At 40.3% G+C, this 26479-nt stretch overlaps 1 protein-coding gene across 1 annotated transcript in view; it reads right to left on the bottom strand.

The window, feature by feature from the left end:
- The window catches only part of IFT56 (intraflagellar transport 56), a 43496-nt gene extending 20096 nt beyond the window's left edge, over nt 1–23400 (bottom strand). Inside the window, exons 1-8 of the mRNA XM_070424000.1 lie at nt 23317–23400; nt 22671–22808; nt 18989–19081; nt 15020–15134; nt 13056–13105; nt 11662–11807; nt 10120–10291; nt 471–545 (exon numbers count right to left, since the gene is read on the bottom strand). Coding sequence (XP_070280101.1) covers nt 471–545; nt 10120–10291; nt 11662–11807; nt 13056–13105; nt 15020–15134; nt 18989–19081; nt 22671–22808; nt 23317–23319 — 792 coding nt within the window. The 5' untranslated portion in view covers nt 23320–23400. The remainder of the gene's footprint in view (nt 1–470; nt 546–10119; nt 10292–11661; nt 11808–13055; nt 13106–15019; nt 15135–18988; nt 19082–22670; nt 22809–23316) is intronic.
- Nucleotides 23401–26479: the final 3079 nt, after the last annotated feature.

The following is a 26479-nucleotide window of genomic DNA, read 5'->3' as shown; positions in this document are numbered from 1 at the left end:
ACCCCACTGCGGGCCTGGTCATAGGCAGCCATCTTGTGAGGCTGTAAGGATTAATTTGCATATTTCCTGTTTTTTGTTTCTGTTTATTATATAGGATTGTGTTATTTTCCATATGACCAACTGTGAACCTACGTATGCCCCACCCTCTATATGGGCAAAAGTAGGTTTACAGTTGCAAGTACACGAAACAGTTTATTCTTGTATTATTATTTATTATGGTATTATTTACTTGTATTATAATTATAAACCTACTTTTGGCCACAGTGTATATTACTGCCCTCCCACTAAGGATTTCCATAATAAAAGGACCTGATATTTTATAAACACATTTTCTCTCCTCGACAGCAAGGAGTTCCCTTGGAGTAAAGGAATACTTGCTGAGCTATCTCCCTTCGTTCATCTTTCTAACGGCTGAGATGTAGGAAATAGGATAGGGCTCAAGTCACTCCAGACGGGGAACTATTCTTCACCAGATTGTGCCGGATGAGTTCCTTCGCAAATTCAAAGGAAGAAGAAGCATTGTCCATCAAGCTTTTGAGTTCTGCCTGAAATTGAAAAAGGAAAGACTTAGGAAAACGACACATATGTAGTTCTAACACCACATATTTGTACAATGCTTTATAGCTTCAAAGAATTTAACACGCTATTTCATTTGTTCCTCAGGACTCTAAGAAATAACGTAATTATGATTATCCTCATTTACAGTTGAGAACATTGAGGCCTATAAAAGTTTAGTGACTTGAACCTTATATTAACCAGCAAGTTTGAAATTGGTGAACCCAAGTCTGAAGACTCCTTGAGTTAGTCTTTTCTCAGGGCCAAAGGTAATAAAGGAGTTAAAGTTTCTTTTTTAAAAACATGTTTTTGTTATTGATTTTAGAAAGAAAGGAAGGGAGAGGAAGAGAGAGATAGAAACATTGATGAGAGAGAAACATCAACATTGATCCTCTGCCCCCGCCCACCCCCTACTAGGGATGAGCTGGCAACCCAGGCGTGTGCTCTGACCAGAAATCAAACCAGCGACCTCCTGGTGTATGGTTTGACACTCAACCACTGAGCAACACCGGCTGGGCAAGGAGTTAAACTTTTAGCAACTGAGGCTAACCCTTCAATCTGACCATTCCACCTATATCCTGAATTCTCAGGGTAACTCCTTCCTGCTGAATTGCTGTTTGTTTACATAACTCAATTAAAATGCCTCTTCCCACCCTGGCAGGGTAGCTCAGTTAGTTAGAGCGTCATCTTTGTACAAGATTTCAGATTGGATCCCTGGTTAGGGCACATACCAATGAATGCATACATAAGTGAAACAACAAATTGACATTTCTCTCTCTCTCCCTCAAATCAATCAATCAAATAAAATACCTCTTCCTCCTACTTTATTATTTATTAGACCTCTTCTGCATTCTCTTACCCCCTTAACACCCCTTAGAATAAATGGTCAGTCATTTCCAGTGTCTTTACTAAGACACTAGACTCACCCCTTCCACAGCTTTCTGCTATCTCTACCTTGCCAATCTATGATTTGGAGTAATTCTCTCTTCCTCCTTTTTCTACTTTCATCAGTGGGTAGCTAAGGTTTTGTGGATAAAATGATTAAATTCTTGATTATGCACACTAACCACTATAAGCTGTTCTACGTGACCTCAGACAGGAGTGCATGTCTACTCAGCAATCCTTTTATTAATCTCTTCTCTTGATCACAGCAGCGATTCCAAAGTGTTGGGTAATATTAGACTAGATAATCTCAAGCTTTGAAATCTCAAGAACCCTTTTGTAATCTTAAATATTATTAAGGATCCCAAACAGCTGTTGTTTATGTGGGTTATAGCCATCATTATTGAATTAAAACAAAAAAATGTAAGTATTCAATTAGTCAAAAAATATAAATCTACTATACATTAACATAAATAACTTTTTAAAATTTAAAACAACTATATTTTCCAAGACAAAAATTTTATGAGAAGAATGGGACCTGGCCCTGAACGGGTCCGCCTAGGGCCAGCTGGTAGTGTGTGAGTTCTTGATTTCATTCAGGAAAAGATTTCACCACAGGAGTCCAGATGAGTATGAGGGTGTGTTTATTAAAGCTAGGGACAGTGAAACAAGAAAGGGCTTAGCATAGAAAGCAACAGCAGAACTCTGGCTCACTGGGAAGTCAGAGAAAAGGGGACCTTGGAGACAGGTTTGAGGGTTAGTCTGAGAAGCGGCTGCTGCCCCGGCTCCCCTGGTTGTGAGTCTCTTGGGGACCCTCAGTGTTTAGGAGGTGCACGCCTGTAGAGGAAGAGGGGAAAGAAATGGCACAGGTTGGCTCCCTGGAGGGAGAGTAAGAGCTGAGTCCTTTGTCTTGAGGGTTTTTATCTCTCTCTTGCAGGCAGGTATCTTAGGGGAGGGTTTCAGCAGAATATTCATCCGTTTTCCATGTGTGCTCTTTCCATGGTCTCCACTGATTGGTCAGTGCCAGGGGGTCATTAGTCCCTAAGCTGGTCCCATCTGTTTTTGCTGCTTTTCTGGGCCTGGAGCTGGATGAAATACAACTGAGGCCTGAGTGTTATCTCTAGGGAGGTGAACTTCTGTATCTGGCTGTTAATTGCTCAACCAGTTTGTTCAGCTATCTGTTCAGTTTCCCTATTCCACTCGTCCTGGCTTACTGGCCTGTCTCACTGTTTAACATTCTTGCAAATCTCTTTAATGTCTGGCTTAATAGAGGACAGCTAGATTGGCATATCTATAACTGCATTTGAACTATTTTGAAATCACACTATGTCTGGAAAACTTGATTGAACACTTGAGAGAATGAAAGTCGAAAGAGACCTTTTAGTATTCTGAAGATAGTTTAAATCTCCGGCAGGGCTAGCCAGAACTAAGGGTGAGGCAAGTAGGTGCCTACGACACAGATTTAAAGCAGCACCACTCACATCTGTGCAGTATGCAATTGCTGACTTTTCAATTTTGCACCTAAGCAGGTTGCTAGCCTCACACAATCCAGGCCCGGGAACATCCCTAACACAGGATCATTGCCCAGCTAGGATTGCATAGGCCAGCGGTTCTCAACCTGGGGGTCGCGAACCCTTTGGGGGTCGAACGACCCTTTCACAGGGGTCACCTAAGACCATTGGAAAACACACATATAATTAAAAAAAAAAAAAAATTACATATTGTTTTTGTGATTAATCACTATGCTTTAATTATGTTCAATTTGTAACAATGAAATTGGGGGTCACCACAACATGAGGAACTGTATTAACCCTTTGCAGTCCAATTTTATTTTTGGAATTCAAACAGTCTGGTCCAAATTAATTGATGGGATTGAATGTTGAACCGGTTTGCGGTGTCGACCTCAGCCTCGACGTTGGACCTGCTCCTAGCGCCTGGTCTGTCGAGTCAGCCTCCACGTTGGACCGAAAAGGGTTAAAGGGTCGCGGTATTAGGAAGGTTGAGAACCACTGGCATAGGCAGTTCAGGCAATCATGGTCATATCTGTTTCTTTGTTCAGCCCTGAAATCCCTGGAACCCCCTACACTAAGTTTTACAGATTCCAGAACTGTAGTCCCAGATCAAATTTGAGAGCCACTGGGCTAGATTATTCAAATCAATGAAAACAACTGAATAAAAATAGACATACTCTTAAACATTTTCTTAAGAATACCAAAGAAAGTAAGAAGTTGCCAGATCAAAAATGAAGGGGAAAACAGAACCTAGAGAAGGTAGCAAGCATGAAAACCATTATTTCCCTGAAGGCTTTATTGATTCTATAAAAAAATTTTTAAAATATTTATTTATTTTTAATCCTCACCCACGGACATGCTGAGAGAGAGAAACATCGATCGGCTGCTTTCCACAAGTTCCACGACTGGGGACTAAACCCGCTACTCAGGCATGTGCCCTGACTGGGAATTGAACAAGCAACCCTTCGGTGCACAGGACCACATTCAAACAACTGAGCCACTCTGGCTGGGCTAAAATTAAAACTTTTAGTTGTTGATAGTCTTGCCAGGCAACAAGAACAAAAAACAAAGCCCAGGACCTGCACAGGGAGTCTGGCAGGACACCCTTCTCCACAATCAGCCAGGACTCCACAGAGCTCCACTGGCAAGGGCAGGATGAACAGAACTGGAACATCCCTGACACAGAATCATCGCCCAGCTAGGATTGCAAAGGCAGTGCAGGCAATCTCATGCCTTGAGCTTGGTTCAAGGTGGTCCCAAACTGACAGTTCTCCGGGGTGTCTGACGTAGAAAATGCATATCACTTAGGGAGAAAAGTACCTTCGTTGTAGGCCTTAAATTATTACTATACAAAGACACTACACTCCTCGAGGGAGAACCAGGAGAAATGAGAAAAAACAGAATTAGAGCCACAAAAATTTCATAAATTCAAATTATTAAACTCAGATCACAAAACAAGTGTGCTGACTATGTTCAAGACAATAAAAGACAAGCCTAAAAGCATAATACTGGAAATGATAAAAAGTGAAGATTTTTTAAGAAATAAAGAACTTTTAGAAATATAAAATATTTTAAACAAAATTAGTAACTGGATGGCTAAGTGTCATATAAATGAGCCAAAAATGGCCACTGTATATTGGCCCCCAGCTTGTTTATATTTTCACAGCAGGCTGAGACCCATTAGCTCAAAAGCTTTCTAAAAAACATTTTTTAAAAATCAGCTTAAATTTTACTCATCCAGTTTGTTTTAAATATAGCCCAAATAAGCACATTTTTAATCCTTGATACCCTGCCTGGTTTTCATACCTCACAAACTTTCCAGACATCTGCTAGCCATAGATAAGATAAATCCTAGAGCTATAAAGAACCTAACCTGCCCATCTGGCATGGTTCAATTGGTTGAGCGTGTCCTACGAACCAAGTCACAGTTTGACTCTTGGTCAGAGCACATGGCCAGGCTTCGGGCTCCATCCCCAGTAGGGGACATGCAGGAGGCAGTCAATCGATGTTTCTCTTTCATCAATGTTTCTATCGCTCTCTCCCTCTTCCTTCCACTCTCTGAAATCAATGAAAACATATTTTTAAAAAAGAACCTAGGCTGCTGTTGCCTATCAGACCTCAAACAGTCTCTGACCCCGACACTCCCTCCCTGCTGCTGAGAGACATCCTCTAGACAAATAAGCTCCTATCCAAATCCCCTCCTCCCTGGAGTTACTGTACCCTCCTCCTCCCATTCTGGATGGTGGTCTCTGTGCCATAGCCTCCAGACAGTCACATGCTCTAAGAGACCCCCGCTCCAAAACTTTTCAAAGAGTCACCCAAATAAAGTTTGTGGGTGCTATTGTCACCTCATGGTCATATCTGTTTCTTTGATCAGCCCTGAAATCCCTAGAGCCCCCTACACTCGGTTTTACAGTAGGTTAGACATGTCATAAGAAAGAATTAGAGAATGGGAAAACAGGTGTGAAGAAATTCTGCAGAGTATAGCACAGAGAGACAAAAGGAGGAAAAATAACAAAAAGAGGGTAGGATTAGACAATACTGTAAAAGGGTCTAACATATGTGCCTGATTGAAGTTCCTGAGTGAAATATGAGCAACAATGGGTAGAAGAAAAATCTGAAAAAAAAAATATAAAAATTTTTTCAGAATTTTCTCTGATTAGACTCATTAATCCACCAATTCAATAAGTCCCATGAGGACAAAATTTTTTTTAAAGTTCACATCTAGTTAAATAATAGTAAAACTGAAGGAAATAAAAAACAATGGGAAGTTTTTAAAATTAAATTTTTATTAAAAAGATGGATTACTTTCAAATAAAGTCAGAATGATAGCTAACTTCTTAACATAAAAATGGAGCTAGATCATGGAAAGATATCTTCAATGGGCCAATAGGTACTCTATACCTAATGAAAATATCTTATAATATATAAAAGCAAAATAAAGACATCTTAAGACCAACAAAAACAGAATTTGCCACCAGACTCTCACTAAAGGAAATCTTTAGGAAAACTTTATTTTTAATTTTTAAAAAATTATTTATTGATTTTAGAGAGAGAATAAGGGAGAGAGAAAAACAGAGAGGGACAGAAACATTGATTTGTTCTTTCACTTATTTATGCATTAATTGGTTGATTCTCGTATGTGTCCTGACTGAGGGTCAAGCCTGAAACTTTGGCGTATCAGGATCATGCTCTAACCAGCTGAGCTACCTGGCCAGGGCCCGAAGGATAAATTTTACTTCAATTAATAGGAAAAGAATCCCAGATTAAAGGTTTCAGTTACAAGTAAAAATTAAAAGGGAGACATGGGTGATACTATTAACAATAAAAATATATATTAAAAAATAAAATAGGAACCCCCCCCCCAGAAAAAAGAATAAGAAGGAAAAACTATGATATTTAAATGTTGGTAACACTAAATAAATGAATAGATTTAACAGCAATAATTTTTTTTTTAAATATGATACTAAAGCCCTGGCTGGTGTGGCTCAGTTGGTTGAGTGTCATCTTATGCACCAAAGGGTTGCCTGTTCGATTCCCAGTCAGGCACATGCCCAGGTTGTGGTTTCTGTCGGTCCCAAGTCAGGATGTGTACAGGAGACAATCAATCAATATTGTTGTTTTTTTCCTCTCTCCCTCTCCCTTCCTCTCTCTCTAAAAAAAAAAAAAAAAAAAAAAATCAATAAAAATACTTTTTAAAAATATGATACTAAAGAACAAGACAAAAATAGCATATGATTTAGGAAGGTGGTAAATGAGGTAAAAATATTGTCAAATCTTTGTATTGCTTAGGAGGAGAATTAAAATTAACATTAACCTTGGTTAAATGAAAGATGTCTGTGGTAATTTTTATGGTAAGCACTAACATATAAAAACAGAGTGCATAACTTCTGAAACTAGCAAAGGAAAAATATAAAGATAAAAATAGCCAATCAAAAATAATCCAAAAAATGACTAAAAAAGGAGAGAAAAAGAAATAGGTGAGACAAATAGAAATTATAGACTAATCAAACTGATAAGTATTGACATAAAAATCTTAAATAGAATATTAGCTAACTGAATCCTGTGAAATGTTATTGTAAAGCTGTAGTAATTAAGGCAGTATGGTGCTGAGAGCAGGAGTAGACAAATGGATCAATAGACTAGAGGGCCTTAGAGTCAGATAGACATGGGTTCGAGACCTAAATTTGATACTTGTAAAATCTTAAGTTATTAAAAGTACTTTAAGAATTAAGTCAATCATTACAAATTATTTCATGATTACTAGAGAAGAGCTGTTAGGGCTGCTGAAGGAGGAACACATGAGGCCAAAGTGATAGGGAATTATAAATTTACTAGAGGCCCAGTGCACGAATTCGTGCACTGGTGGGGTCCCTCCGCTTGGCCTGCGCCCTCTCGCAATCCAGGACCCCTTGGGGGATGTCAGATAACTGGTTTTGGCCTGATTCCCGCAGGCCCGATCCAGACAGGAGGGAGCCCAATCCCCACAGGCCCAATCTGGACAGGAGGGAGCCCGATCCTGTGCATTGAGCATCTGTCTCCTGGTGGTCAGTGCGTGTCATAGCAACCAGTCGACTGGTCATTTGATTGCTTAGGCCAGTGATGGTGAACCTTTTGAGCTCGGCGTGTCAGCATTTTGAAAAACCCTAACTTAACTCTGGTGCCGTGTCACATATAGAAATTTTTTGATATTTGCAACCATAGTAAAACAAAGATTTATATTTTTGATATTTATTTTATATATTTAAATGCCATTTAACAAAGAAAAATCAACCAAAAAATGAGTTCGCGTGTCACCTCTGACACGCGTGTCATAGGTTCGCCATCACTGGCTTAAGCTTTTTATATATAGATATGTAAGCTGCACTGACAATTTCAAATGAAAAAGCATGCCTTTTGGAGATGGGAAGTGCAGTTTGGCAACCTGACTTGGATAGCACTAGACCTACAGAATACTGGTTAACCATGCTACTCACACCAGACTATAGACAGAACATGTGCAAATAAAACTGGCAATGTCCCCAAGATTGATTCAAGGTAGAAAGGCAAAAATATATTTCTTTTCTTTGTTCTTACCAAGGATGAAAATTCTGAAGAGATCAAATTGCAAACCCAGTTTACTATTAAACTGCTGATGCTGGAAACTAGCCAATTAGATAGACTCAAGGGACTCTTTAGTTGAAATGAGCATACCCAAGAATGTATTTTATGTAATATATAAATGGGCTGTTCGATTGCATACTGAGCAATTTAATTGACAGGCATTTCTTTTGCCACAACTAACCACCTTTATTGACATAAGCCACAGAAAGTGAATCTGGGCTTATGCCAAAGACATGTACTCTATACCCCTCCTCCTTCCCTGCCAACTACTACACAATGTTTCCCTGAGGAGTTGAATATCCTGTCAGCATGAAGTAAGTTCCTTGCTATTACATTTTCACAAATTTTACCTTGATGTAGTCAATTTGCTGGTTTCAGTTTCTTTCTTTCCTCCTCTTACTCTGAGTGGTATGATACCAGTTAAAACTGTTTTTCGGATAAGGGTAGGATTTTAAAATTTTGACACATGCAGAAATTTTACTTTTAAATTTTGGTGGCTTCTGACATAAAGTAATGCCCAAGAAATAATTTCCAAACATGGTTGCCTCATAGAGTTCATTTAAAAATATGTGTACAAGACCTGGCCAGTATGGCTCAGTTGGTTGGTCACCATCTTGTAAACCAGGAGTTTGCTGGTTCAATTACTACCAGGAGGTTTTGGGCTCAATACCTGGTAGGGGGCATGCAGGAGGCAGCCAATTGATGTTGCTATCTCTCTCTCCCTCTCCCTTTCTCTCTCTCTAATTATTCTTTAAAAAAAAAAATTTGTACAAGTTTGGGCAAAATAGATTTATAGTTGTTTATATGGAAAAATAATAAAATAATAACACAAAGTAAACTCTTGTGTTCTGCATAGTCACACCTGTAATCCTACTCTCCCCCCGCCCCCCGTAAATAATCAAATCTGTACATAGCTATAGTATAGAACATGCTATCTACATATATTTATAGCTATATACACGTGTATATATACATGCATGTATGTGTGTGTGAAATATTAGATAAAAGGAGGTCATAATGTATGGCCTCCTGTGTACTCTCAGTAGTTTCTTATAAAAAGAGAGCTCTAACAGAATTTACCACAGGGTTGTGAGGGAAACTAAATAAAGGATATAAAGTGCTCTGCACAGAACTTATAAGGTAGCTAAGTTCTAAATATTTATAAAACGTCTACCACTATTGATTCTTATAATAACTTGAAGGAGACACTGAAGTGTACCAACCAAAGGAAGACAGCCAGGATTGAGAAAGGTGTACGCAAAGCTATGGCAGTCAGAGAGTATGGCGTATGGAGCAAACTCACTGGTTGGGCCAGAGAGGACAAGACTAGAGGCAGGGAAAGAACTGAAATAAGTGATGAGGACTAGAGCAGTGGCAAAGGAGAAAGCAGACAGACAAAAGGGATATCTAGAACACAGAACTGGTAGGAACTGGTAAATGATTAGATGGGGAATGAAAGAGAAGAGAGTGATGGATATCCTAGGATCGGATGTGATTTACATATTGCTGACACTGAACCAAAGAGCCTCAAAAATATTTTGGAGGAAGAAGTGAAAATATCTGATTTTAACATATTTGAGTTAATGTAGGGCATCTAGGAAAAGATCATCTACAATATATTAGGTATACACAGAGAATTTAGAAGTCAAGATTCTTGCCGAAACCGGTTTGGCTCAGTGGATAGAGCATCGGCCTGCGGACTGAGGGGTCCCAGGTTCGATTCCGGTCAAGGGCATATACCTGGGTTGCGGGCATATCCCCAGTAGGAGATGTGCAGGAGGCAGCTGATCGATGTTTCTCTCTCATCGATGTTTCTAACTCTCTATCTCTCTCCCTTCCTCTCTGTAAAAAATCAATAAAATATATTAAAAAAAAAAAAAAAAAAAAAGAAGTCAAGATTCTTTTTAGAATATCTGGTAAATATAAATATTGAAATAATTAGGTTCATATAGAATCACACTGGCAATAACAAAGGGGTATTGATCCAGATAATAGTTTCATGAATAACCCGGGAAGCATAGGGTAATTTGAACTGGAATTAAGTTAAAAAATGAATTTCCATCACTACCTCAGCTGCTTTGCCATTGTAAAGACGAAAATGATTACAGGCCTTAAGATTGAGTGCGATGGTGCTATCAGGAATTTGCTGAAGGTAAACGGCCAGAACTTCTTGAGACACATCATAGTAATCCAACTTGTAGTAACACAGAGCCACATAAACATTAAGGGCAAGGTATTCCCTATTAGATAAAAGAATTAAAGGTTAACAGAAATGCTGTCAAACTACAAAGACTTTTTTAATGGCTAAGAAGAACAGCAAGCCAAAGAGGATGTGAATTTGCCTTTTGAAGAAAGAAGGCAAGGTGTAATCAGTGTAGGATTTTTCTTTTGGTATTGTAATTTTGGATGTTTTGATAAGTAGAAAAAAGGATGACAATTAGAGAAGCAAGTGAAAAGTTTAACTCCTACCTGTTCATGTTAAAAAAAAAACTAACATACAACATAATTGAGTATAAATGCAAATAAGCACACACCATACAGAAGATGGACAGTCAAAGCAAGTAGACCTGATGACTTAAAATGGGAATGAGTGGGAGACTGTGAAAGTAAAAGAAGGGAGAAGAGAGGTGGATGAGATATTTTGGGGATGTGAGAGAGAGGCAAAGTGGTCAGTGATAAAGTTGCAATGTTAATTTTTCCAATTTCATCACCAAGTTACCTAAAATGTACTGCAACTTTGAAATTGATACACCTAGACCAGTGGTCAGCAAACTCATTAGTCAACAGAGCCAAATATCAACAGTACAACGATTGAAATTTCTTTTGAGAGCCAAATTTTTTAAACTTAAACTATATAGGTAGGTACATTGTTATTAACTTAATTAGGGTACTCCTAAACTGGCCTTTGCTAAAAACATCCTCAATCTGATTGAGGTACGTTTGTTGAGGTCGACCCCTTCCAACTCTCCCATCCACACTCATCTTGTATACTTGTTTCATCTATCTCCTTTCGTTCACCTTCTCTATATGTCCACCCCCCACTTCTTCTAATGCCACTTCTTCAAAATAGACTCGCCCAGGCCGAAAACCGACTTCTGCGCATGGGCCACAAAGTTTCAATCACACTGTACGTGTGTGCCTGCACGTGGTATTTTGTGGAAGAGCCACACTCAAGGGGCCAAAGAGTCGCATGTGGCTCGCGAGCCGTGGTTTGCCGACCTCTGACCTAGACCATACAATTTCAATAGGAGAAATATCACTCATAAATGGGGCAATAATTGGTTCTTATAAAGAGGTGGGAAATTATACTAATTTTATATACAAAGCATAGCTATACATACAGTACATAAACAAATATACAGTACATATGTGGTATTAAAATTTCATGGGAGGGCAATTAGGGGGAAAAAGGGTCTAAAAAGGCTCCTTGGAAGGGTGATAATGAAATAAAGGTGGAGAAACCTTAGACAATAAAGAGTTCTTACGCTCACCAGATTAGCTAACAGATTTGAACACATGGTGATACTACATCTAAAGGACACTATGTCTTTTCTAGTTACAGAAGAAACTAAGAAAATGAGATTTTGAGTAGGCATAAAAGAACACAGACCTGTTATCTAGCAGAATTCGCTTATAAATATCAATAGCTTCTTGGTAGTGAGATCGCATATAGTGGATTGAGGCCAAACTGAGCTGATCTTCCGTGATGTCCTGAAGATTCTGATGGAAGTTCATCAACTTCTTCTCATCATTAAACTAAAATGTAAGAGAGAAAAAGACATGTAAAGTTTCACATTAGCCCTGGCTGGGTAGCTCGGTTGGTTAGAGCGTTGTCCTGATATACTAAGGTTGCACAGTCCATCCCCAGTCAGGGCACCTACAATAAACAATCAATGAATGCATAAATAAGTGGAACAACACATCAGTATCTGTCTCTCTCTCCCTTCCTCTCTCTAAATTTAATGTTAAATAAAATTCATATTAGAGTATATCAGAGATATCAACACCTACATTATAGAGACTTTAACTCCTCCTCCTCCAGCTATTTTGTCTCTATGTTCTCTCTATTTCCCTTCAGTTTTTGTCTTCTCCTTTGTCTATCCTTCAGAGAAAGAATGAAAATAGCCTCTGGAGGCATAGTCTTGACAATGGAAAGCCTTTAAGTTAGAGGTCATATAACTTACTTGATCCCTCTTCCCTCTTTCTCTTACCCTCTTTTTCTTTTCTATTTCTTTCTTGATATTTTTTCCCTTTCCTTATTTTCTTTGTCTCTTTATCTTTTCTTTTTAAAAAAAATATGTTTTTTTATTGATATTAGAGAGAGAGAGAGAGAGTGAGAGAGAGATTGATGTGAGAGCAAGACATTGATTGGCTGCCTCCTGTGCGCCCCCTACTGGGGATCGAGCCCACAACCCAGGTATGTGCCCTGACCTAGAATGGAACCAGTGACCTCTTGATGATTGGGTCAATGCTCTACCACTGAGCCACATCAGCCAGGCTTCCTTTAAAAAAATTTTTTATTTTAGAGGGAGAGAGGAAGGGAGACACAGGAGAAACATTGATTTTGCTGCTCCACTTACTTACGCATTCATTGGTTGTTTCTTGTATGGCGGGGAATCAATCCTACAACCTTGATGTATTAGAACAACACTCTAACTAACTGAACTACCTAGCCAGGACCTCTTTACCCTTTTTTATATGCTGTCTACACGAGAGACATTTAAAATATAAGGATACAAAGAAGTAGAAAGTAAAAGGATGTAAAGAATCATAACAAGCCAACAGTAATCAAAAAAGATCTGGTGTAGCTATATAAATATGACAAAGTAGACTTTATATGAAAAAGAGTTTTTACAGATAAAGACAGACATTTTATTATGATCTGTGTTTCAATCCACTAGACATAACAAGAATTTCTAGTTAATTATTTCTTACCGTTGTTGGTAACAAGAAAAAAAAAAAAAGAAAAAAAATTTTTTTTAAAAATGTGTGAAATCGGAATACCTTGTGAGCCAAATGAAAGAGGAGGCGGTTTTGAAGTCGGCTTTTTGGAGCTAAAAAAGAAAAATCCAAGCTGCTTATTAAAGAACTTAATTGCCTATGGCACTTAGTCCCATGCAGGAATGACATGAGACTCAGATAAGACTTCCCAAATCCTTACTTATCTGCTCCTTGTATATCTCTGCTACATAACAGTACATTTTATTTTAGTCTAGTTTCCACTGTGTGACAGCATCAAGAACCAGAAGAAAAATGTCCTAAGGCTCTGCTTTTCCCCATCACTTGTTCTACCTGATTCTATTATGGCGGACCACAGTCCACCACTGTGCTGAACCAAATACTGGAAATAAACAGTTATGGTCATTTCAATACATGTAGGAATCCATTCTCATTCAGCTGTTCTCCCCAGTATGCTTTGTCAATTCCTTCTGAAAGCTCTTTTTCTACAGTTATACCACCATATTTTATTAAGTGCTAGACCAGCCTCTACTCCATAGATCTTCTAGCATGATAATCTGCTACAATGAAACAGGCAGCCAAGCAAAAAGGTTAACACCTTTCAAGTTCAAAATCCTCTTTGCACTCTTGGAGAATTTTACTAATTCTGTACACTCAATCCTATACCTTTTTACAGAAAAAAGTCATACTTCAATGTATAAAAAAATAAAAATCGTCCTGGCCAGGTAGCTCAGTTGGTTAGAGTGTTGACCCAATATACCAAGGTTGTGGTTTCCATCCCTTGTCAGGGCACACAGAAGAATCAAGCAATGAATGCATAAATAAGTGGAACAACAAATTGGTATTTCTCTCTCTCTATCCCTTCCCCCTCTCTTTCTAAAATCAATAAATAAAAACTGAGAAACAATGAAAAGATATATAGCTACCTTGACCACCTTCTGTGTGTCTAACACTGTTCTAGGCACAGATAAAGCAAGTGACTTAAAGGCCCTTATAAAGAAGTGAGGAAAACTACATTAGTACATATGACACAATTTGGGTACAAATCAAGAAAGGCTTTAAGTTCCATATTTTCCATGAATTTGAGCTGAAATTCTAAATATGTATGTCAGTTAATTCACTAAGAATTCTACCCTGGAATGCATTCTTCCTTAACAAATTTATTTATTTTTTGTTGGTTTAAATATGTTTTTATTGATTTTCTTTAGAGAGAGAGGAAGAAAGAGGGAGGGAGAGAGAGAGAGAAATAACAATGCACACACTGACTGGGGATGGGGGATCGAATCCACAACCTGGGTATGTGCCCTGACCAGAATCAAACCTGCAACCTTTCAGTGCATGGGACAATGCTCAACCAACTGAGCGACACTGGCCTGGGCACAAATTTCTTAAAATACATTACCTTGCCCACTTTCTCTACACTTCTTTGAATTTAATTTGATTCATACTCTAATTCTTAATCTTTCCTCCCATATTTCCCTTTGCCCTACTCTTGTTTGCAAATTTGAATCTAGTTCTCCAAAACTACTGTCTTGACAAGTAAAGCAAATGTAAGGATGTACAGATTCTTCATGCTGAAATTACTTGGCTTCTCACTCAGAAGCAGAAACAGCAGCTATAAAATCCACATCCGTAAGAGCTGAACCACTGTCCCCCACTCCCACCAAAAGCATGAACATGCTCTCAAGCTGGGGCTTAAGGAAGATGCCCTGCCGTTCTTCTTCCCTCATTCTTCTGCCAGAAGCTGTACCTTCTAAGAAAGGGTGGTGGGGAGCAGCACACACAACCTTGGTGTGTTGGGTTGACGTTCTAACCACTGAGCTCCCGGCCAGAGCACAAACATCAATTTGCTCAAACCCAATATTCTTTGAAGAGTAAAGCTATTTTTTAGCTTTCTAATATCACTTGAACTTTCATCAACAGAAAAAGAAATTAAATAAATTTTTAAATCTCCAAAATGACTCTTACAATTAGGGATGAATACCAGACATTAAAGGGGCCCACTTTACCTTTGAATCCAGCAGCTTCAGCTTGCTTATACATCCCAAGAAAAAAGTAGGTACAGGCTAGATTCACCCAGACTTCAGGATTGCAATTTTCCTCTTTTGTCACATTTTCATATTCCTGAAATATATATTAAGCAGTGATGTTATTTTGGCAATAACGCAATAGATGGGCCATCCTTCTCTGATGGAATAGGATTTCTTACTGAGATTGGAAAACTTCGTACTTAGGTAATCTGAATGCTCAACTATTCCCTACCTGTAAGGTTAAAAGCACTGCAACCCTACCCGGTTTGGCTCAATGTTACAGGCTTGATCTCCCCCAGGTCGGGGCGTGTGTGTGAGGCAACCAATTGATGTGTTTCTCTCATATCAATGTTTCTCTCTCTCTGTCTCTCCCCCTCCCTCCCTTCCACTCTCTCTAAAAATCAATGAAAAAATATCCTCGGATGAGGATTAACAAAAGACAGACAAACAAACGAAATAGTGCAGCTAAAGCTCAATCCCACCCATGCAGGACTGTGGTCCATAGACTCTTACACTTGTTTTTTCCTCTTTTTAACAATGATATGAGCTATAAACTGCATAAATGAAAAGTTATGAAAATATTTTATTTTTACTAACTTAAAAAGACATACAAAAGATACTTTATAAAAATGCATAGGTTCAGTTAACTTAAAATCTGATAGCATTACTACACTACAAATTTCACTTCATTCTAATTGTTCTCTGGCTTTATTTGGCTTTACATTTTTTTAAAGCCTTTTTTTCCCCCTGCCCACAATCTCTTTCTGAGATTCACTTTGTCAACTACACTTTCCATATACTCTTACTATTTATCAGTCTATACTAGATGCGTTTGTTTTTTCTTATTACATTTGGGTTACTCTCCTTTCTCCTACATCTTTCACAAACACTACCAGCCTCTATACCAGTGATGGCAAACCTATGACACGCGTGTCAGAGGTGACACGCGAACTCATTTTTTTGGTTGATTTTTCTTTGTTAAATGGCATTTAAATATATAAAATAAATATCAAAAATATAAATCTTTGTTTTACTATGGTTGCAAATATCAAAAAATTTCTATATGTGGCCGAACCGGTTAGGCTCAGTGGATAGAGCGTCGGCCTGCGGACTCAAGGGTCCCGGGTTCGATTCCGGTCAAGGGCATGTACCTGGGTTGCGGGCACATCCCCAGTGGGAGATGTGCAGGAGGCAGCTGATCGATGTTTCTCTCTCATCGATGTTTCTAACTCTCTATCTCTCTCCCTTCCTCTCTGTAAAAAATGAATAAAATATATAAAAAAAAAAATTTCTATATGTGACACGGCACCAGAGTTAAGTTAGGGTTTTTCAAAATGCTGACACGCCGAGCTCAAAAGGTTCGCCATCACTGCTCTATACTGTCCTTTTCACATCTTCTCTTTTCCTTCACCAATTTTGTTGCTTTTGTTCATCTCACCACATTACCTGATCTTGGATACTTCCATTTTAGTTATGCAGGTTCTTTAAATACCCTTAGATTACATTTTGGGAGTAAGAATATGTGGGAAATGTTTAAACAATTTCATTTATGAATTAAAAATTGCTTGATATAAGGCATTTATAATTTTATCTAGATCCATAATCTTATAGATTGTTCATTACAATGACCAAGAAAAACAACTTCAAAACTAAAGATAATGTAATCTTTCACATCTCTAAAAAATAACCAAACAAATAAAAATGAACTTCTTTTGAGAAAAGACTCATAAAAACTTTTCTATCAAAATGGTTTACTTTTCCTTTCCTGAAGACTTTCTTAAGAAATAGTAATGTTGGAGTCGACCAAGATGGCGGCGTAGGTAAACACCGGAGACCGCTGCCGCAAACAACCATTTCAAAAATACAACTAAAAGACTGAACGGACATCACCCAGAACCACAGGAAGGCTGGCTGAAGAGAGACTCTACAACTAGAAGGAAAGAGAACAGCAAATCGACGCTCAGAGGCGGCGCAGTGTGGAAAATACAAAGGTACCGAGGTGCGCGCGAAAGCGGGCTGGTGGCTGAGGGCGCGGTTGTCGTTTTCTGTCGGGACTGAGTCTCAGACTCTGGGCTCCAGACCCGGGCGAGTCTCTAGGGACCCAGACTCAAACGGGAGAAGCGGGATTACCCGGCATCAGTTGGAACCTGAGGGCAGCTTTCTCTCCGAGGTTTGCAGCGGCTGCCGGGGTTCTGAGAAGCAGAGCCTCTGGGAACGGGACTGAGCGTGGCCATAACTGCTCCCTCCGCCCGCCCTGTTGATCCCGCCCCGCCCAAAGCCTGCGCACAGCCATTTGCTGATCGCCTCAGGCAAAGGCTGGATTAGCGCCTCCCCAGAAGACAGAGTTTTCCGCACAGCTGATTCCTATAGCCAGCCGGCCTGAGGGTCAAATCCCCCTAGTGTTAACTACAACAATTAAGGCTTGGCTAGAACAAGACTGCGCACAGAGACCACAAGGGGGTGCACCAAGAAAGCATAAAAGATGCGGAGACAAAAAAACATGACAGAAATGGAGGATATGGAGCTAAGAATCGCAATTTTGAGGGCTTGCCATAAATTTGTGCAGAACCTCACGAAAACTAATGAGACCCTCGATGCTACGATAAAGAAATTAGAAAGTAAGCATACACGGACTGAAATAAAGAATATTATACCCAATAGCAGACCAGAGGAGTACAATAATCAAACCAAAGATTCGACAAAAAACACCCAATTGGAAAAGCAAAATGAAAAAAGAATCCGAAAGTGTGAAGATAGTGTAAGGAGCCTCTGGGACAGCTTTAAGCGGTCTAATATCAGAGTCATTGGAGTGCCAGAAGATGAGAGACAGCAAGATATTGAAAACGTATTTCAAGAAATAATGGCAGAAAACTTCCCCCACCTGGTGAAAGAAATGGACTTACAGGTCCAAGAAGCGCAGAGAACCCCAAACAAAAGGAATCCAAAGAGGACCACACCAAGACACATCATCATTAAAATGCCAAGAGCAAAAGACAAAGAGAAAATCTTAAAAGCAGCAAGAGAAAGAGGCTCAATTACCTACAAGGGAATACCCATACGACTGTCAGCTGATTTCTCAACAGAAACCTTGCAGGCCAGAAGGGAATGGCAAGAAATTTTCAAAGTGCTGAATACCAAGAACCTACAACCAAGATTACTTTATCCAGCAAAGCTATCATTCAGAATTGAAGGTCAGATAAAGAGCTTCACAGATAAGGAAAAGCTAAAGGAGTTCATCACCGCCAAACCAGTATTATATGAAATGCTGAAAGGTATCCTTTAAGAAGAGGAAGAAGAAGAAAAAGGTAAAGATACAAATTATGAACAACAAACATGCATCTATCAACAAATGAATCTAAGAATCAAGTGAATAAATAACCTGATGTACAGAATGAACTGGTGATTATAATAGAATCAGGGACATAGAAAGGGAATGGACTGACTATTCTTGGGGGAAAAAGGGGTGTGGGAGATGCGGGAAGTGACTGGACAAAAATCATGCACCTATGGATGAACACAGTGGGTGGGGAGTGAGGGTGGAGGGTGGGGTGGGAGCTGGAAGGAGGGGAGTTATGGGGGGAAAAAAGAGGAACAAATGTAATAATCTGAACAATAAAGATTTAATTTAAAAAAAAAAAAAAAAAAAAAAAAAAAAAAGAAATAGTAATGTTACTATGTTGTACAACCTCATTAATTTATATCTAAAAGCAAACGTAAACAAGATATATACACAAACTTGAACATATAAAGAAGAATTCTGAAGCAACTCATCAAAAAAGAGCCAATGGCTGCCTCCATTAACAAAGAAGTAGAATTGGGAACAGTTTTTTTTCTTTTTACTTTGTAGCCTTCTATATTGTTTAAATTTTATCATAAGCATGTATTATTATATACAAAGCTTAATAACATTTTCAAAGCCCTTCTGTTATAAATTTTCTTTTTACTAACCTCCAAAGCTCTCTTGTAGTCACCCAGGTGAAAAGCACAGTATCCAATCCACAAATTAGTATCCTCTTCTTGTTCCCCAACATGACGTTTGAACTTCAGGTTAAAATTTCATGGAAAAAAAATCACAGAAAAACTTTTTAAAGTAACCCCTGTTTTGTTCTTGTTTTTTTTTTTAAAAAAAAATGCTACATTAAATTACTGTTTTAATTTATCAGTTTATAATAAAAAATCATAAATAATAGAAACAAATGAATATCCAATTTAATTAAACTGATACCTATATAACTCAGCACAATTACCTTCTAATTATTACAGAAATTGATATTTTAAAACACTTCATGTTTATTTTTCTGTATTTGCTGACACCTCACTCCAGAAAGTATTTAAGCATTATCCTCATAACAATTCTGGGTGATATATAAAAACATAAGAATTATGTAAAACATTTAATCCAAAATAATTGAAAGTAGAGAGATGAAGCAATAAGCTCCAGGCCATACAGCCAGTAGGGGTGGCGGCAGGGACTTAAAGTCATGTTTGACTCCAAATCCCATGTTCTCACCCTCCATGCTCTACTACATTCAGCTTCATGGTTCAAACCTGTCCCATTAAAATACACATATATTTACTCAGAGGTTATAACAGTTGACTGAGGACAGGTCACTAAAGCACTCTCTGACCCTGGAACAGGCTTACCAGGACCTATGGGAGCTAAGGATGTTTAGAAGATTGGCATCATATGTCCACTAGGAACAAATATTTATGAATTCTTCAGTCAACAAAAGGAAAGCCCTATGTTGGAGGAAAGGACTGATCCCTAAGGAAGGAGTCTGAAACCTTGGTAAGGTGAGAGGTTTTCACTCCACAGGTTGATAAATCAAAAACATGGGTGAGGTCCTGGCCAGGAATTACACCAAGGTTTCAGGTTTGATACCTATTCAGGGCACATATAAGAGTCAACCAATGGCCCTGGCCAGTGTATCTAGGTGGTTAGAGCATCAGTCTACACACTGGAGAGTTTTGGGTTTCGCCAAGGACAGGTAGGTTGCAGGTTCCATCTCCACCCCCCATTGGTTGGGGTGCATGTAGGAGGCAACCAATCGATGTGTCTCTCTCATATCGATGTTTCTCTCTCTCTCTCTCCCCATCCCCCTTCCCTTCCAGTCGCTCTAAAAATCAATGAAAAAAATATCCTCACTCCTTGGATGAGGATTAAAAAAGAAGAATCAACTAATGAATGCATAAATAGGCGGAACAACAAGTCAATGTCTCTCTCTCTCTTTCAAAATAAAAAGAAATTTTAAAAATATGGGTGAAAAATTAAATAGTGAAACACATATTTACATGTCATTGCTACAAAATATTGGATGCCTTTAATTATTATAAGATGAAGGCATTCTTTGATACTTTCTTGTCTGGGATAAGAAGTTACTCCTGTGGCCAAAACCGGTTTGGCTCAGTGGATAGAGCGTCGGCCTGCGGACTGAAAGGTCCCAGGTTCGATTCCGGTCAAGGGCATGTACCTGGGTTGCAGGCACATCCCCAGTGGGAGATGTGCAGGAGGCAGCTGATCGATGTCTCTCTCATCGATGTTTCTAACTCTCTATCTCTCTCCCTTCCTCTCTGTAAAAAATCAATAAAATATATTTAAAAAAAAAAAAAAAAAAAAAAGAAGTTACTCCTGTAGTTAACTCCATCACATTAGAAATTCTCCTCTCACAAATGCTGTGAATTCAAGTTCAGTGCCTTAGATCTGAAGAAATTCTTATTCTTATTTGAGGTCTCCCTGAATTTATCCCAGGAATTAAGGAGAGTTTATAAGACTTCCTCATCCCTACCCATGGAAGTTCCCATTCCTATACATCATGGCACTCTATGTAAAGGCAGTGTGGGATTACACATAAGGAAAATGTGGTCATTGCCTTAAAAAGAGAGAGAGAGAGAAAAAAAACAGACGGACAAAAATTAGACATATACACACCACTCAGTCCACTGATTTACAGAGCTAGCAGGTCCTTCTAAGTCAACTCCCCACTTTAAAGATGAGAAGACTGATTCAAAAAAGTTAAACAGCTCTAGCCGGGTAGCTCAGTTGGTTAGAGCATTGACCGATACACCAAGGTGCCAATTCAGCCCCTGGTCAGGGCACATACATACAAGAAGCAACCGATGAATGCATAAATAATGGAACAACAAATCAACATTTCTCCCTCTATTAAATCAAAAATTTTTTTAAGAAGTTAAATAATGTGCTCCATACCAGATCACTAGGAAAAAAATGTAGGACTACCCATGGAAGACTGAGAAAGATATATAAAGCTAATTAAAACAATTAAGCCCATAATCGTGCTTTGGAGAAATGACTGTGGTACGACAAGCACGCCTGCTGTCGTACATGCTTTGGTGCACCCCTTCATTCTCCTTCACTCCCCTACAGCATGTGTTTTCCACAAAGCAGTTTCTCACAGTGCACTGTCCTGGGACCACCTACGTCAGAAGCACGCAGGCTACTTGCCTAAAATACAGGCTCCTTTGCACCACTGTGGACTGATTCTGTAAAGAATCAGAATCCCTGTCCTGGCCGGGTGGCTCAATTGTTTGGAGCTTTGCCCTGTGCACCACTTAGGTTGCAGTTTCCGTTCCTAGTTGAGGTGCATGTTGGAGGCAACCTCACATCTGATGTTTCTCTTTCTCTCCCTCCTCTCTCGAAAATAAATAAATAAATAAATAAATAAATAAATCCATCTGTAAGGCAGACGCCCAGGAATATAAAGCACCGTAGGTGGTTCGGAGAGATATTAAATTTAAGAACTACTGCCACAGAGATTGAAATATTTTCTGAAGATTTCGTATTTAAGACAATAAGCATGAAGCAGAGTAGATTACATTTAATCAAAATTTTATAACCTAGAACCGGTATAAATCATAAATGGGTCAGGGGTTGGGATAAACAATGTATGAACTGACTATTAAATGACCCTCCATATTTTTAGGCTGAATTCACCATTAGTGGGGCTAGATATAATTAAAAGTGTCCCTCAATAAATATGTCTGTCTTTTTTAAAAAAATATTTTATTGATTTTTACAGAGAGGAAGGGAGAGGGATAGAGAATTAGAAACATCGATGAGAGAGAAACATCGATCAGTTGCCTCCTGCACACTTCCTACTGGCGATGTGCCCACAACCAAGGTACATGCCCTTGACCGGAATCGAACCTGGGACCCTTCAGTCCGAAGGCCAACGCTCTGCCACTGAGCCAAACCGGTTAGGGCAATATGTCTGTCTTTTTAAAAAATATATTTTTATTGATTTCAGAGAGGAAGGGAGAGGGAGAGAGAGGTAGAAACATCAATGATGAGAATCATTGACTGGCTGCCTCCTGCACGCCCCCTACTTGGGGTCCTCGGGGAACCCCATCATGTGCCCTGACTGGGAATCAAACCATGACCTCCTGATTCATAGGTAGAGGCTCAACCACTCAGACACAGCAGCCGGGCCTATAGTTCATCTTTAATCAGATTTGTAGCTAACTGGGAAACTGGAATCTTTGCCTGACTAGGCGTACAGGAAGCCCCCGAACGCACCCACCTGTTCCAGTGCATAGCAACCAGCATGCACCCACGCATTCACCCCTGTTCCTGGCATTCACCTCCTACGAAGCAACCTTCTTCGGACATTACCTCCAACAGGGTGATAGCTCCGGTGAAATCTCTCTGTGACAGTAGCTCCTCCAGCTTTGGCATCTTCCTGCCCTTCTTCTTCCTTTTGTCCGTGTGGGGGAGGTCCCCACCTACAGCAGGTTTGGCCCGTGAAAGCATCTGTGAAAGAAACGACAGGCAGCTGTACGATCCAGGTGTGATGGTCAGTTTTCCACAGTGACAGCTCCAGGATCTGCAAGTCGAATCCTTCACAACGAACCCCAGAGAAGCCTATTAAACTCTTCGTGGTAACAAGTGTTATCACCACAAGGGCCATGGCCCTGCACTGTGCGGAACCAAATAGCTACTCCCAACTCCTGGATCTTCTCCAGTTAGGGTGCGGCAAGAGATGCTCTCCGGGGGCCTCTGTCCGCTCGGCCTTCCTTCCCTGGGCCTGCTTTCCGGGCCTCGCGCAGCTCCGGTGCCGGGAAAGAAAGGATCGGGAGGGAAGCCTGCACCGAGGTATTCACAGTTGCATCCCTGTCCCCCCTGGGCACGCGGGGAAGGTAGGGAGAGACCACCCTCGGTTGACACGTCTCTAGACTTTACCGACAGGGGCGCTGGGAACCTCGACGCTCCAGCCCCAGGGCTTACTCAGAGTTCTCCCTCCCTGTCCAGCGCCACTAACCATGTTGGCGTCGGTCCTGTGAGTCCCCTCGGCAGGCAGACGGTGAAGGCCAAGCCTCCGCGCTTCTCGGCATCCACAGCTCGCTCGGTCTCCACGGCAACCGCGCAGGGGGCGGGCGTCTGGTCCGTTCGGAGAAGCGCTCCGAGGAGAACCGGTGCCTTTGGCTTCTTGGTTCCCGCGCCTCCGCCGCCGCAGGACTGGCAGTTCCTCTCGGGACGAGGTCCTGGGATTGTTTTACTTCCTTTTTTATTGAGTTTTTGGGGTGACACCAACAAAGTTATACAGGTTTCAGGTGCACAATCATCTGTACACTGTATGGTGTTCACCACCCCAAGCCAAGTCCCTTTCCATTACCCTGTGTTCCCCGCTAAACCGTCCGCCTCGCCCCACACCCCGCAATTACAACACTGTTGTCCGTGTCCACGAGGTTTTTCTTTTCCTCTTTTTTATTTTTTTACTCAATCTCTCCACTCCCCGCAGCCCCTCAACTCCCCCCACGCCAGCTGTCAGCCTGCTCTCTATGCGTGTACCTCTATTTTGCTTGTTAGTTCATTTTGTTCTTCAGAGAGCGACGTTTTCAGTGCTGCGAGCGAGAGTTTGATTCTATCTCTATGAGTTTAGGAAAAAGCAAATTAGAATGGTATTGTTTTTCAAATACAAGTTTCCTGGGAAAGTAATTTTCAAGGACCACTTCCGATTATTGTCCGCGTCGGGCTCCATGGCAACCCCCGCCGCTGCCTGGCACGTGATCTTGATCTCGGGCGGGTGCCTGAAGGTTAGAAAAGAAGTTTCTGCTGAACCGAGGAAGCTGACGTGTGGAGGTGGGAGTTCATCATGATACAGTTTCTTATTTCCATAGATACACCCTCACACAATCGGTACTGTAATCAAAATGTGTTGATTGGACGACTTCTCTTACTCCTGAACCCAGTTAACACGGCTGCCAGGGTGGTCTAAAACCAACTAGTGCAATGTTAGAGCTGGAAGGGACCTTTAATGGACAGCTAGCTCCACGCTCAGAATTCACAGACCAAGGAACTAACATCTAGAGAAGCGAAGCAATCCTCCCAAATGGATAGGTAGCATAGCTGAACTGAGCTCCCCTTCTCCTCCGCCTCTGCTCCCCCTATGACTGGATTTGAACCTGGGACCCTTCAGTCCACAGGCCAACGCTCTATCCACTGAGCCAAACCTGTCAGGGCTCTTTAGAAGGAAGATAAAACAACCTCAAAAAGAATTATGTATATAATGGATTAATTTCCAGAGCATTCACAGATGCCATTTATGTTGCAAGTCTTTCTTCCTGAATTGTTTTCAATTTTCAATTGAGGGGTTATTTTAAAGCAAATAGATGAACCTGGTGAAAGGGAGAAAGAGATTGAGGAGGGAGTGTGGGAAAGAGAGGCTTTGTAATGACTTCCATGTGAGGACAGCCTGGGACCCCTTTCTCCAACCTCATCTCCTTCCATCCTTTCTTTCACTTTATGGTTGGAACACATCATCATTCCCCAACTTGTACACTATTTCAAGCCTCTGGGGTCTTACTTGGACTGCTCTGTGTCCAAGTAGAGTTCTTTTTCCCTCCTTTTGGTACGGATTCAAAACCCTCTGCCTTTCTCCTTTCCTTCTTCTAGGGAAAAAGAAGAGAGGAGAAGAGCCCTGACTGGTTTGGCTCAGTGGACAGGGCGTTGGCCTGCGGACTGAGGGGTCCCAGGTTTGATTCCGGTCAAGGGCATGTACTCTAGGAGTCTTTCTAATTACCTTTTCCTGTCTGTGCCAGGTGCCCTCCCCTGGGGCCCGGTGCTACCCTGTGCTTGTCTCTGTCATGGTTCTAGGCATATTGGACAGAAATAATCACTCCGATCCTCTTTTCTAATTAGAGTGGTTCTCAACCTTCCTGATGCCGCGGCCCTTTAATACAGTCCCTCATGTTGTGCTGGCCCCCAACCATAACATTATTTTCGTTGCTACTTCATAACTAATTTTGCTACTGTTAGGAATTGTAATGTAAATATCTGATATGCAGGATGTATTTTCATTGTTCGCGACCCACAGGCTGAGAACCGCTGGTCAATAGAGGATCCAGAAATTGACCCAAGCCATTATACTCAATTAATATTTGACAAAGGAGGCAAGAGCATACAATGGAGTCAAAACAGCCTCTTTAATAAATGGTGCTGGGAAATTTGGTTAGATACATGCAAAAAAATGAAACTAGGTCACCAACTTACACCATACACAAAAACAGACTCAAAATGGCTAAAGGACTTGAATGTAAGACGGGAAACCATAAAAACCCTACAAGACTCCATAGGCAGCAAAATTGCAGATATATGTCATAGCAATATCTTTACAGACACAGATCCTAGGGCAAGAGAGACTAAGGAGAAAATAAACAAATGGGACTACATCAAAATAAAAATTTTCTGCACAGAAAAAGAAACCATCAACAAAACAACAAGAAAGCCTACTCCATGGGAGAACATATTTGCCAATGTTATCTTCAATAAGGGTTTAATCTCCAACATATTGTAAATTGCGCTGCTATGAACATAGAGGGCATACATTCTTTTGGTTTCTTAGGATATATTCCTAGAAGTGGAATCACTGGGTCAAATGGCAGTTCCATATTTAATTTTTTGAGGAAATGCCATACCGTTTTCCATAATGGCTGCACTAGTCTGCATCCCCACCAGCAGTGTATGAGGGTTCCCTTTTCTCCACATCCTTGCCAGCACTTGTCATTTATTGATTTGTTGATGGTAGCCATTCTGACAGGGTTTGCTTTTTTTTTTTTTTTTTTTTTCAAAACTACAACTTTATTTTGGTTGAACTGGGCAGTTATAAATTGTTCTGACCTTGGTCAAAATGGCAAAAGAAACACAGAATGAAGGTCCCTGGTCCTGGAATTGGAATAGTTCGGAATTTGGCAAGAATGGCAAGGCTTAGACCAGAGACTTAAATCAAAGAGGGATAAAGTAGGACTCCCCTTCCAAAGTATACTATTTCCTTCAAACTCACCCTGTGATTAGCTTGAGTAAGAAACTTCTTGCTGGACTGCTCCCTGACCTCCTATCCATTCCACAGAGTAACTCCAACACACAGGTACATACACAGCTGTTGCACATTTCACAAGGTTTCACCTTATTTGATGTGATTGGTT

Source organism: Myotis yumanensis, unplaced genomic scaffold (assembly GCF_028538775.1).
Source record: "Myotis yumanensis isolate MYYU_CA2020_CCGP unplaced genomic scaffold, mMyoYum1.0.hap1 SCAF_9, whole genome shotgun sequence".
NCBI classification, from domain to species: domain Eukaryota; kingdom Metazoa; phylum Chordata; class Mammalia; order Chiroptera; family Vespertilionidae; genus Myotis; species Myotis yumanensis.
This window is presented reverse-complemented; position numbering and strand designations above follow the sequence as displayed.